General features: G+C 36.2%; 1 protein-coding gene across 2 annotated transcripts in view; it reads right to left on the bottom strand.

The window, feature by feature from the left end:
• NAV3 (neuron navigator 3) overlaps window positions 1–12036 on the bottom strand; it is a gene marked incomplete at its 5' end in the record, with an annotated part of 246791 nt that extends 234755 nt beyond the window's left edge. For both annotated transcript variants that reach the window (XM_081330387.1, XM_081330388.1), the window contains one exon: window positions 11794–12036. In XM_081330387.1, the coding sequence (XP_081186513.1) occupies window positions 11794–12036 (243 nt within the window). The remainder of the gene's footprint in view (window positions 1–11793) is intronic.
• Between the last annotated feature and the right edge of the window lie 3146 nt (window positions 12037–15182).

The following is a 15182-nucleotide window of genomic DNA, read 5'->3' as shown; positions in this document are numbered from 1 at the left end:
GATGGCTAGATGGCCTCCTTCGATTCAAATAATATGTATTGGAGCAAAGGGAGGCAATCCAAAGGCCTTCGTCTGGAAACCTGATTGGCAAAAAAAGAAAGCCCGAGTTAGATTTAAAAAGTGAGTTCTTAGAGAACCATTAAAGGTTATCCTTTTAGTAATCAGTTATCTATCAGGATCTAAAATAGAAAATGTTTTTGAGATAGAACTGGAATGTGTTTATATATTTATTAGGCCTATTTTAGACATTATAATTTGTGCAGTGACATAATGGAAATTTGGTTTATAGATCCCACATTTGATGTTAAAAGACGTTTGATTATTCTATTCAAGAATTAAGAATTAGCTAAAATTTAAAACAGAATCTGGTTGTGTATAAATAGTTCTAGATTGATAAACATAGGCTGTGGTCCTGTCAGTAACGTGTGATGTATTAGGATGTGAAACAGATGATGTTTATTAGGTAGAACACAGCTACTCTGCCATTGTGTACATGTTAGATGCTATAGTTTTTGCTGTAATGAAATAAGGGAAATTCGGGTTGTGAGTATTATTTGGGATGTTAAAGGCTAAATTTGAATAATATAATAAAAATTAAAATTAGGTAAACTTTAATAACAGAACATAGATATATCTCAATGAAATTGAATTGACAAATTTTTCAACTGACCATGCTATCTCTAGAAATTTATTAGTTTAAACTGGTTGTATGAAATGTTAAGGGAAAATGAGAAGGATGTTATGATAATGTAACCTGAATTATGTACTGAAAACTCTGTTACTGAATCTCTGATTACCCAGTCATCATGATGCTTTCTTAATATGTAGATTTTAACTGAAAAACCAATAAAACTTGTTTTAAAAAAATGTGTGCAAATGTACATATTTTATTTTTAAAAAGCTGGTTTAATCCAGCATGAGCATGGAATAAGAGTAGCAACAGCTTGCAAAGCAATCACCCTGGATTACAATTTATCATATTATTCCATGGGACACTTGTGATGAGACTCCCCCTCCCTCCTTTCTGTTCTGTTTGCCAGTGCCTTTCCTGTGGATGTATATAATTTGGTGTGTGTGTGTGTGTGGCCAAATCCTTCTTGGGTTCCTTCTTCTGTATAAAGTAGCCAATGAACAACTAGGCTTAGCCTGCCACAAACTGAAATACGCTACTACAAACAAACTGGAGTGTTCATACAGACATAACTTGAAAAGGGCCCTTTAGCAGTAGAGCAGAAAAATAGGTTGCTTTGATGGTGAAAAGGAGATTAAGATGTCCACTTGGTGAAGAGGTTAAGGCTTCAGTCTAGAAACCAAAAGACAGTTGGGTGGCCTCGACCAGTCATATTGTCTCAGGTCCAGGAAGAAGGCAAGTGCAAACCACAGGTCCACCACAAACATGTACAACAGTCCACAAAGGTGCCATGAAATGGAGAGAGCACAAAATTTAAAATCCAATTCTCTATTCTAAATAACAACTGCATGAGCTTGCCAATGTCAGATTACACTTCTTGAGAAAGTATTGTATAAGTATTGTATATAACTCCAGAGAATCCATACATATTGCACCATCTGAAATTATCAGCTATGCTAACATTTTCCAGTGGACAAAGTGCTGCAGTTCCACAAAACTTAACAAAGATGAGCTGCACTAAATCTTATTTTGCCCAGGGCAGCAAAAAGTCTTTTACACAAAGGCACCTAATTGATTAGTGACAGTGCTGGCAAACCATTTCCAAAAATGTGTCAAGAAAACAGAGCACCCGTCCAGGCAGTTGCCAGGCATCAACAGTGACAGACACAGACAGACACAGACACACAAAAGTTGTCCATTACTGCCATCCAGAAATTGTTGTTTGCTTCTTGTGTCAATGGATGAATGAGCCAGTAAACATAAGCCCTTAGAGAAGGCCACATTCTTAGAACATATTTTAAACATTCAAACAAACAGAATTTGTTTTGTTGTACAAGTCAAAAGTTAAATATACACCCTTTTAATTTCAACATTATCTGTAAGGTGATTTAATTTTTTATTAACCTCAGAAAGATTTAATCATGCTTAAATTACTCCTACAGGTGCATGCTGATCTTTCTCATTTATCAGCCAGAAAACTCAAAACCAGGAAACCCCCACCGGCACTTGCATAGCACCTGCCCAACAACTTTAACTCGATTCCCCAATGGAGAGCCAGGTGGGTCGTTGACTATCCAGACATAGGAGGACATATAAATGACCCCACAGAAAGGGTGCTGGGCTTTGAATTACCATGTCAGCAATGGACAACCCTGAATAGGATGCATATCTCACACAGCGTCTGTATAAATGGGGACATAGTATCCTCCTCTCAGTGTGACTGTGGGCTCCCACATCAAACTGTAGATCCCATCATGGCTGGCTGTAAGCTGAGGACAAGTACTGGTCCAGTACCTCATTTTTTAAAATATGAATGATGCTGCACTTCAATGGTTAGATGGCCTAGACATTGGTATTTGAACATAGATCTTTTTAACATTTATATGCTATTGTGTTTTACTAATCTAGGTGAAATGTTAATATATATTGCTAGTCCGTCTATGATATGCCATATGCTAAACAAATAAATGCTTAACCAAACTGTTCAGGGATGAGAAAAGAGGCACGGCACTTTTTCCCAGGGCCCTCCAGTTGCTGCAGCAGAGTCACTTGCAGGAATGGAGCCTTGCTCACCAGGCAGCCCACATACTACTAGGGATGTCAGTTTCTCCTTTGGAACATCCAGCTTTACAATTTCAACAGTATTATTAACTGGTCCACTATAGCAGGGCTTTTCAACCTTTTCACCCATTGTACCACTTTTAGGATATGGCAACATCCACGTACCACCAGTCGCCTAGCAAGGTGTCAAAAACTTGATGATCAGGATCAGCGCCAGAATCAGCCTGGAGCTTCCGCTGAGCCCTGACAGCCCTGCAGCTCCAGCCATCTCTCGCTCAGGCTTGTGTGGTGCTGCCACTGGTTCAGCTCATTCCCCTCCCCCGCTACCACTTTTCTAGGATGGTCACTTACCACCTGCTAGGTGCCAATGTACCACAGGTGGTACCCGTACCACTGGGTGAAAAGCACTGCTCTATAGGATCAAGTCGTAACCCTCTGGACTGCTTGATGCCAATGAAATAAATTGGCAAAGCTACTATCTCTGAAGTTGACTCTTTATGTGCTGCCTTGCTTTGGGCTTTTGATAATAGATATTATTCTGAGGAGGATTTTTGAACAACATTCCTGCTGTTCCCAGATGTGTTGTAGCCCCTTCTGAGTCTTTAGGCAAGCAGGCAGACTGCCTCAGTTCTTCATATGGTTCCTCTGCTTCCTTTTCCAGTTAGAGAAAATGAATGCATGTTAGACAAAACTGGGGGCAAGTGAAGGTGAAGCCTGGCTGCCAAGTCCTTGAAATTCTCAGGCACGAGGATTCTCAGAGATCTCATAAAATGCTTCTATCAAAGATTACCCTGAGCATCCGGGTCAGTCTTAAGAACAGAAACAAAGGCAGATATCCTGTGGAGCCACTGGAACTGAACTATTAGGCACTGGTCCAGCATCCAACAGTTTAGGGAACCTGAAAATTCATGACTTTTTTCTTTTAAAAATCCTATTCTGTGTACCTCCACTCCAGCTTTCCCTTTGAGACTATTTTTACAAAGAAAAGACGCTGAATGTTTGTTCTGCTGTCAGCACACCTAGATAGTCTTTTACAAGAGCATTTATTTTATTTATTCAATTATTTATCCATTGCAATCAAGTAACTGGAGAAGAGTTGGAGGAAAGAGAGAAGACAAGTCTTAGAGATGCTGCTTGGTGAGGACAAAAGGAAAAAGAAAAAGCACACAAACACACCACACTTCTGGGTTTAAGAAGGCAAATCCCAAGACAGGAATGTGGGAAATGGAACACTTCAGACCATGTAAGAGAGATTTCTGGAGTTAGGAAAGAAACAGGTACATCTCAATCTACTAATAAAGATGAGCAGATGGATGTTTCAAGGCCAGTCTTATCTGGAGAAAGGAAGGTAATAATAATAATAATAATAATAATAATAATAATAATAATAATAATAATAATAATAATAATAATAATAATAATAATAATAATGATGATGATGATGATGAAAGGGACCTTGGAGGTCATCTAGTCCAACCCCCTGCTAAGGCAGGAAAGCCTACACTATTTCAGACAAATGGCTGTCCAGCCTCTTCTTTAAAACTTCCAGTGTTGGAGCATTCACAGCTTCTGGAGGCAGGTTGTTCCAGTGGTTAATTGTTCTAACTGTCAGGAAGTTTCTCCTTAGTTCTAGGTTGCTTCTCTCTTTGACTAGTTTCCATCTGTTGCTTCTTGTCCTGCTTTCAGGTGCTTTGGAGAATAGCTTGACTCCCTCTTCTTTGAGGCAACCCCTGAGATATTGGAACACTGCTATCATGTCCCCCGTCATCCTTCTCTTCATTAAACTAGACATAGCCAATTCCAGCAACCGTTCCTTATATGTTTTAGCCTCCAGTTCCCTAATCATCTTTGTTGCTCTTCTCTCTAAAGGTTATCTCTTTAGTTTTGCGTATGTGGGAGAAAAAACCCACCTTAATAAATTTCCAGTAAATAAGTGCTAGCTTAGCTTTATCTTACCCAATTTCCAAGATTCTATTTATTAACCTCTTAACTTCTTAGCTATAAAGCTAATTAATAAGACTCATTGCAAATCCTTCTTTTGGAGTTTTGCTCTGTTGTTTTGAACATGGAAGATTCACAAAAATGTTTGTGTGTGTGTGTGTGTGCGTGTTTGTGTGTGTGTGTACGCAATGGTATAAAATCCTTGAACTCTGGGATAATTGTAAAACAGCTGTTTATTATTTAAGAACCATAAAACAATAAAATCAACCATTTATAAAATCTAAAAATCTAAAATCGACTGTGTTAGTTTTCGCTGATCCACTGTCAGCGTCATCAGAGTAGGCATTAGGGGGTAGGGAGTTTGCTTATAAGCCCAATTGACTTTGCGCCCTACTCATTGATCGTGTGATGGGCCCATCTGTTCTTATTGTTTTATGGTTCTTAAACAATAAACAGCTGTTATACCATTGCACAAATATGCCTGGGATTCATATTTTTAGAGTTATTAGGGATACACACACACACACACACGAACAGCCCTACTGAATATCATTGACAGCAGAAAAATCCACTGTGCAGTCCATCCTGATCATACTGATATTAAATCCATAATACCAGAAATAAAATAGTACTTTGTTCACTTTTCCATTTTTAACCCCTTTGTAACAGCTGTTATATAAAAAGTATATCAGGCCCTAGAATGTATTTAGAATTTCTTTTAAATTAGCACATGTTTACAAAAGAACATCCTGCTTAGATGTTGGCATATGTTGCTAGGAAATCCCACTGTTATTAGAATAAAAGTTCAGCATTGTGATTTATATCTTACTCACACTAAATTATATATGAAGCACAAAGACCTTTATTGCTAGATGAAAGAATTCAACCACACTCTTAGCAACTTTGGTTTTTATGTATGACCATCTGGATTACTAATATTTGGTGGTTTTACAGATGTCCTATATATCAAACCATAATGCACAACAGGAAACAAGAGCTGCCAAAACCTTGGGAGTCCATCATAGCATCATTAAGATCTTGGCTGGGTGCTACAAATATGGAATAAAGCTTAGGATAAGAATATTTGGATGGAGAAGGATACAAAATGCTCAGGAGACTCCAGGGCCTCCCCTTGAACTAATTTTCCATATCAACTGCAGCTGCATTAATTGGATATTTTCAGCTAAACAATGACTTTGAGCAAGCACTGAAAAGTAGACTTTTCTAATGAGAAAACAGGCTATTCAGTAAAAAAAAATGGAAAAGCAGATTCTAAAGATAGTTAAGAAGTTTACCTTGAAACTGTTCATAGATTTCAGAAATAAGTCTCAGGAATCTGCATTCTCACATTTCCAAATGGTATTACATTAGGATACCTACACAAATTCTGCTGTAACGAAAGGCCAAATGGATAGTAGAGAATGAAGAGGCATACCAGCAGAAACAGTTGGAATTTCCCTACTTTTCTGCAAATTCTACTCAAGAACACTTGTCACAAAGAAAAACTTCATCGTGCGCTTTCCTGTGAACTTTTGCTGTACAAACATGTACAATTTTTATGTTTTCCTATGTGCTTTTCCTAAATATATATACTTTTATTCCTATTTGTGCCATGTTCTGAAAAGTAGTAATTTCAATAGTAATTTCACCAGGCAAGGTTATTCCAAATCACAATCAGATTTGAGAAATTGGATAACTCTGTAAGAACATAGAATAGAAAAATATGGGCTGGCAAATATCTCCATCCCAAGTCATGCAATCTTTTCATTGCAGCTTCTTCAGATACAGTTTACCATATCTGACAGCTTTAGTTTTTGTTATCAGCTCCAGTCAAAGCGGAGTTTTACCAATTTTCGCTCTGTACTTTATTTTCCATTGGTTATTTATAAGCTGTTGTGGCAGTCCTTTGGAGTGAAAGATTGGATTAAAGTGTTTAAAAAACACATTAACCAAGGCACGCATACATTTTTCCTGCCACAGTCCAAACATATTGAAATCAACTGAAACAAGAAGTTATACCAAATAAGGTTTGTTATAATAATGTACCATTCATTCTATCTCTTAGACAGATAAACCAGGTTGTTACAATTAATATTGCAGTTTTATCCCCCCCCCTCTTCTGGCAACTTTTCAGTCTTTGTAATTGCAGCCTGCAGGATCCTGCCTTAACTATTCCACAATAGGTTCTCTTTTACTGTATTTACCATGTGTATCTTCTAAATATTCTACACTGGGTTTATGCAGTTTATTCAGAGGCACTAAAAATCTGTTTTTCATGTAGGAATAACTGCTTGCCCTTACCAAGACTAAACAATGTGAAAACGTTGACTGAGAATTTCAATAAGTTATGCAATTTTTCAGCAAATTTCTCATTTGAGCCTTGGTGGAGCAGTGGGCTGATGCCTCCTTAAGTAACACCAGCTGCCTGCAATTAGTGCAGGTTTGCATCCCACCAGGCTCAAGGTTGACTCAGCCTTCCATCCTTCCGAGGTAGATAAAATGAGGACCCAGATTGTTGGGGGCAATTAAGCTGACTTTGTAATAATGCCGCTTGGTGTGTGTGTGAAAGCCCTAACAAGCAGGCATATACATAGAATGAAGGCTACTGCTAAGCTTGTAAGCCACCCTGAGTCTTCGGAGAAGGGCGGGATATAAATGGAATTAAAATAAATAAATAAATAAAATAATTCCAATAAAAATATGAAAGCATCAAAGCAAATGTAAAATACATTCAGGATATAAAATGCACTTATTAGGAACACTGGCAGTAGGAACCCAGAAAAGAAGTTCACCAAACATTAGTATCAAATTGAGGCAGCCACAAAAAACAGGTAGTGATTAATTATTTTACTCAGATTAATTGATTGATGAAACTTATAGGGACACCTATCTATGTATTATGACTCTGGGTAGCTCATAATATCAATAGTAAAATATATAAGAAACAATAAAAACCAATTCCCAAAAACAGTTTTGGCACTCCTAAACAATATTCTCCAATACACACACAAATAATCACTGGGTTCTAAACTACATTTCATTTTTAAGGATTTTCTCTTCCTTTTGGCTTCTTTTCCTATTAGGTTGTTTTGCCATAGATTCTTATTTATCATTGTTTTTACAGTGTTTTACAAAGTTCCTGCTTTGGTTACTACGTCTTCACTACTAGGGTTGTTACATATCATTGAACCTATTTGTGCTTTTATTCAACTTCTGAAGAAGACCATTATTGGCCTATTATGAGAGTGTCTTTTTCAGTGTAGAGTGTCTCCCACCAGATATTTGAAAAAAAAATTACAATCACTATAACATTAAATACAATTGCTAACTGGGATTGAACGAAATATAGACTGCTAGTGCTTCATCAGTTGTATTGTCTATTTTCTGCCCTAGTTCATATTAAGCTTTAAACCCCTGAAGAAACTAGGGCTTCAGTGTCAAGGAATGACTCCTTCTATAGATTCCTGTCTAAACAGTTTGATCATCTTCAGAGATCTCTCCTGAAGCTGGGGAGTGGCTACAAGGGAAAGGACTTCTCCAATTGTGGGACTCTGTTTATAGATGACACTGCATGAACACCCATGCCTGATACCGACAATTTTCTATAGTTTCAAAACCTGAAAATCCTCCAAGTCCAGAAGATCTAAGCTAGCAAAAAGGAATATCTAGGGAGCTGTGAACTGAATTTTGCAGCTGTATTCTAAGTCATTATTTGGCAATACAAATAAAATTGGGAGCCAAAAATCTTTAACAATCAGGAGGATGGTATAAAAAAGTGTCAGAGGATACACCTGGATGGCATAATGGCCTGCAGGAAAATCTTAATTTATGTTGGAAATCACAATATCTCAAATTGTACATTATAAAGTGAATTTCCCATATGTCAATCATAACACCTTTCTGATAGGACAAGAAAGATTAAGCACAGCAAGTGCTAGAACTGCATTCCCAATTCAGAAAAAAATGCTGAAGTAGAACTTGAAAGCAGCAGCCAAGTATAAATGTAAACCAGATGATTAATTCATATTTTCCATTATCTATAACAGATAGAGTCATCATTTTTCCTAAAAATGAGAGTTCCCACATTTCCAATTATATTCAATAATATAATTATATTCAATAATTGTCCAAAGACAAGCAGATTTTCCTTGCATTTGGAAATTCTGACAAAGTATTCATTACATTTTGAATGCAAGGCCCTTTATCTGAACTATATATGTGGAAGCATTCCTTAAGATATAGTACCATGAGCTAAGAATGCCATGTGTTGAATCATTGTTGATCCTTAGAAAGTCACAAGAAGTTGTGACAAAGGTCTGGTCAGAAATAGTCCAAAATCCACATTCTGTCAAGTATATGAGATGGGTGGCCATAAATAAATAAATAATTGGGGGAAGTTTAATTCTAACACAAAGATGTCTATGGAGAATCTCAGTCAACCAGGTGCTTTTTCAAAAAGCAACTGGACCTTTGGGTCTAACACAAAGAATATTTATACTAGGAATTTGCAATGAGTATTTGTTGTAATAACATATGTATATGGTTTACCATTGTTTGGGTTGTATTTGATCAGCGTCAAATGGTATTAAGTGACTACCAGATAATCAGGCAGAAGTTTCTAGCATTCACAGTAGTAAGGTACAATTTTAGAACTAATCATTTTAGTCCTCTTAAGATAATATTAATAAATAGAAAGACAGGATTGGAATTTGCACATCTGGATGTTGCTGGGTGACAATTCTGATTGTCTCTGACCGTTAGTCATAATAGTAAGCAGTAAAGTTCAGTTTGAGGGTTCTATATCCCTATGCTATGCAAAGAAATTTAGCTGGTTATATTTTATCAAAGATTAAATAAAAGATGTTCAATATATCTGAGCCATAGTAGTGCAGTGGTTAGAATGTAGTATTGCAGGCTAATTCTGCTCACTGCCAGGAGCTTGATTCTGACCGGCTCAAGGTTGACTCAGCCTTCTATCCTTGAGAAGTAGGTAAAATGAGGACCCAGATTGTTGGGGGCAATATGCTGACTCTGTAAACTGCTTAGAGAAGGCTGTAAAGCACTAGGAAGCAGTATATAAATCTAAATGCTATTGCTAATACACATTTTATTTTGTGGGTATATTCACACTTCAGAATTAAGTTGGTGCTGAGTACAAGAAATCAGATTTGGACCTCTTGACATTCAAGAAGACCAACAAGATTTGACTTTTTTCCAGGTGTTGAAGCCAGGATTTTAGGCAAATGCAATATACTTGAATAAGGTTTGTGAACTTGTTATATAGCATCTTGTGCTTGATTCATATTGGCTTATTTTAACTTTGATTATGGAGTTATTTTCATATTTGGGGTTAGGGTTAGGGGTTTTTGTGTGTGTCTATATGTCTTTTGCTAATTATCAGAGTTATTTATTTAAGATGGGCAGTCATATAAAATTTCTACTGAAAAAGATGAGAACATAATTAATACGTAAATATCTTACATTGATTACAAGTGGAGCAATAGTAGAGCCCAGTAATCAGACAATAAAAGCAGCTTTTCCTCCCATCCCTAAGTAAGGGATGCAGAGGTACTAAGGGATGCTTAAGACAGATGCACTGAAGTCCTAACTGTACCCCACAGTTGGCTTCTATTGCAATGACCAGAATAGTCAAGACAATGATGGCTGAAGATGGAAAAAAAGAGGTTAAAAAGTTTTTTTCCACACTATGCAGCTAGGAGGAAAGCCAAGTCTGAACCTAAGTCTGTTCATTGCCAGCAGCAACAGTCTATCAAAGACTGCCTGCAGGAGGAAACAGAACCACAAGAAGGTTATAAAACATAGATAGATAGATAGATAGATAGATAGATAGATAGATAGATAGATAGATAGATAGATAGATAGATAGATAGATGATAGATATACATAGATATACATAGATCTACTTTCATATGTAAAGCATCACATGATGCCATAGTGATAATATTTAAAACAAATTAACATCAGTAATAGGAAAAAATGCAATAAATATCACAAGAGTCTGATCTTCTCACACATACTACATTCCATAAGGACCCACCACTTAATCTGACCCAGTGCCTTGGACAAGAGTCAGGTTTTAAGGACCTTTACAAACATAACATTGTTCCAGAGTCAGAATGATGCAAATCTTTGGAGGATTCTCAGTTTGTGGGGAACAGAAAAGAAACAAAAATGTATAGAAATGCTATATTGCCAAATAAGTTATAAATTGATTACTGTATGGGTAGTTTCATATTTGAGTCTGAAAGTAAACACTGTAAAAATTATTCATTCTCCTAGGTACATTTAGTAAAGGAAGGGCTAGAAGATCCTCATAAAAATTACAAGTACAATAAACACAATAAACACAAGTCACAAGAGCAAATATGCTGTTATAAAGAAATATTGACATACCTGCCAAGTAACATCAAGTCCTGAAAAGTCCTTTTGTCAAACCAGAAAAAATAAGTGTGAACAAATATCTTTCTGGTTCTGTACCTAGCATACAGGGGTTTTGAGAAAGTGGGAAGATTTTAAGCTATTTAATGTCATATTTGGGTTTTGATTAAGTCCTTATTCTTAAAAACATTTAGCAGAAGATAAAATAATTCTGCTGGTACCTATGATAGAAAAACCAAAGCAACAGCTAAATTTTTAATTAACAAATTGAAAGTATTTTAGTTATCCAAACAATAGTAGCAAGAATTATTGCATTTATAGCCCATACTTATTAGAATTATTCAATGTCACATTAGTACATATCTTACAGAATTTATCTAGTTTCCCCAGTTTGTAAATTCTGCAAAACAAGTAGCAGTATAGAGGAATACAGAATACAGAAATAACAACAACCCCCCAAAAAAATCAAGACAGTCTTGAAAAACATCCCTGTGGGATCCAAGGTAAGCATGGAAACAAACCATTTCTTAAAATATAGTACAAATACCAGCCAACTGTTCTTATTTCTTGAATCACTTTCCTTTCACATATTTGAATCTCTGCATGGAATGCAAGAGTACATGAAATAAAAGATCCTTTACTCTTCAAATGATTCCAATTTTTGCATTATTGCAAACAATTTCAAACACATCCCAACATAAAATTAATATTTAGGCCACTCTTTCCAGAGTTCCAATCTGCAGGTAAAATTCAGAACTAACCTTGCTGTCCTGTGTATCCTTGCCTTTTCCTGGAAGTGCTTTTACTTCTCCAAAATCAGAGGTTGACTGTAACATAATCTGACAAGAAATCATTGAGTTCTCTGTCCTGGAAAGCTCCAGAGATTTTGATAAATACTGCTGTGTCCCGCTTGTGCCAAAATTTGGGATTGTATGGACAGTATGAGCAGGCTGTGACCCTATAGGTCCATGCCTTAGCTTTGCGGCAACACCAAACACAGGCATGGCTTTTATAAATGTCTCTGCTTTCTGCCAAGAAAAAAAATTGCTTCTGACCTCAGTCTTGTAGACTTTAGCTTCAACGCGTTCCAGAACAAATGCTTTAAGCAAAAACTGCTGTCAGCTTTTGAAACTTTTAAAAATAAGGTAATAGTTTTTCCAAAGAGGCAAATCTTTTTGTTCGTCTCTATTCTTACTCTTCCACAAAACTATACTGACTGAGTCAGTGGCTGTGTCAGACTATCCATTTCTTTGCAGTGTGAACTTTTCTTGAATGTAGCTGCTGCAAAGCTGCCTGTCTGGGATTAAAGAACTCATAAATTTTCTATTTTATCTCCTTACACTATTACATGGCTATGCACTAATCAAATGAATGAGAAAGAAACAGACAGAGAGAGAGTAAGAAAAGTATCCTGAGATACTAACTATCTAATATTGCTGAATCTACAGCACTAGAATTGCAGATCTCTTCCTGGTTACAAAATGACATTAAAAAAATTATTTTGAAAGATAAAAAAAGTAAGCCAGTGCAGTGGCCAAAGCACACAGCTGTTAAAAATGCTTTTAGCTGGAAATAATCAGAGTAATGAAGTTGTTTGTCCTATTCACAGCAATATTTTACTAGTGACATCCATAAACTACAATTCCTTCTTTCTCCCAGAAAATCAGATTAAATACACCCAAACAAGCAATGTAAAATGAATTCCAGCATTGATAACATCTATCTCTTGTTATTATGAATCCATTTAAATATAATACTAAGGTAAAAATGCTTCATATTTTGTCCAAGTTATATTTAACAAAATGTAATTCAATGGTGAAAAAGTAAGGTTCTACATTTAAGCAAGAAAAACCAAATGCACAGGTATAGTATAAGTGGTATCATGCTCAATAGTAGCAACTGTGAGAGGGATATTGGAGTCCTAGTGGACAATCAGTTAAATATGAGCCAGCAGTATGCTGCAGCTGCCAAAAAAAGCCAACACAGTGCTAGGCTGCATTAACAGAGAGATAGAATCAAGACCACATGAAGTGTTAATACCACTTTACAATGCCTTGGTAAGGCCACACTTGGAATATTGCATCCAGTTTTGGTCACCACGATGTAAAAAAGATGTTGAGACTCGAGAAAGAGTACAGAGAAGAGCAATAATGATGATCAAGGAACTGGAGGCTAAAACATATAAGGACCGATTGCTGGAATTGGATATGTCTAGTTTATTGAAGAGAAGGACGAGGGTGGACATGATAGCAGTGTTCCAATATCTCAGGGGTTGCCACATAGAAGAGGGAGTCAAGCTATTTTCCAAAGCACCTGAAGGTAGGACAAGAAGCAACAGATGGAAACTGACCAAAGAGAGAATCAAACTAGAACTAAGGAGAAATTTCCTGACAGAACAATTAATCAGTGGAACAACCTGCTTCCAGAAGCTGTGAATGCTCCATCACTGGAAGTTTTTAAGAAGAGACTGGACAGCCATTTGTCTGAAATGGTATAGGGCAGACATGTCAAACTCGCGACATTACATGATGTTGCGCAATTCATCGGGACAATTTTGCCATTGCCGGCAAAGGGGTGGGCGTGGCTTCCAGATGATGTGTCTGGCCTGCGGGCCGGCAGTTTGACACCCCTGGTATAGGGTTTCCTGCCTGAGCAGGGGGTTGGACTAGATGACCTCTAAGGTCCCTTCCAACTTTATTATTATTATTATTATTATTATTATTATTATTATTATTATTATTATTATTATTATTATTATTATTTATTCAATATACATGAACCACAGTCAACTGAACATTCAAATTGACTGTCGCTGATGGTTGACACAGGCTGCTGCAGCATCCTCATGGTCACATCATCCAAATTTGGGCAATTGGCAACTGGCACATATTTATGGCAGTGACACTGTTCCAGGGTAATTTCCTAACCTTCCCAGCTGGCTTCCAACAAACAAAATCAGTGGAGTAATCCAGACATGATTCATTTAATTCACTACATAATTCACTTAACAACCACAGTGATTCGCTTAAGAACCATGGCAAAAAAAGTTATAAAATGGGGCAAAGTTCACTTAACAACTGCCTTGCTTAGCAACAGAAATTTTGGTCTCAATAGTGGTCAAAAGTTGAGGACTGCCTGTAATGATAACCACATTAAAACTATTCTACACATTACCAAGCAATGCTATATTCCCTATATGATTAACAAATACAACATAAGAATTCTACAAATATAAATCTACATGTAAAAGTATAAATGAAGTTGTATATTCTTGTAGTGATATTATTATGCAAGTGCACAATTAAAATATGTATTATGGCTGATTTAAAGAAAATTTGGGCTCAAAGTCTCAGAAGACCCAATGTTGGCAAATATTCTCTGTTCACACATATGTGAACTGAAAAGTGTGAGAATTAGGGATCTTTTCCAGAAATGTAGTATGCACATAACAGTTGTATGCTTTGGGGATTTCAGTCATTTGCAGAATAGCAAATTCCTAATTATAAATGAGAAGCAATGAAATTAAACAGCCATGTAGATTAACAAAAATTTATGAATAATTCCATAAAACTATTGTTCAAGTTCAAAAAGGCAAAGTTTTAATTTATTAACACAGAGTCAGTTACAAAAATGGCTAGGTGAATATTCCCATAACTAGCACATAAACTGTAACAGTACATGTAAACTATTTTATCTATTCTAAACATAAAGTAGAGAAGATCTGTTATACATTAAGAAGAATCTGAGTACTGATTTAAAAAAAGAGTAAACCATGGAAATAAAATGAGTTTATTCTATTTCAACCAAAGGAAGAGAAAAATGTTTGTTTTTAGTTTAGCCTAAATGGCTCCACCTAACTCTTTAATGCTATGATTCTATAGGCTGACACTGGATTTAAAATATAGCTCTTCCATGAACTACTACTACTACTACTACTACTACTACTACTACTACTACTACTACTACTATTATTATTATTATTATTATTATTATTATTATTATTATTATTATTATTATTATTATTATTCACAATATTCCAGGCCTCAGTTTTCAGGGATAGGAAAGTGTGTTACTTTGACCAGAGAATTAGATCAAATTGAGAAATCAGTTTGCACAACTGTCTTTGGCAGATATACAGTAAGTGCCATTT

Source organism: Vipera berus (genome assembly GCF_964194415.1).
Source record: "Vipera berus genome assembly, chromosome: 6".
Classification (NCBI taxonomy): Eukaryota; Metazoa; Chordata; class Lepidosauria; order Squamata; family Viperidae; genus Vipera; species Vipera berus.
The sequence above is the reverse complement of the archived record's forward strand: the minus strand, read 5'-3'. Positions and strand labels throughout refer to the sequence as shown.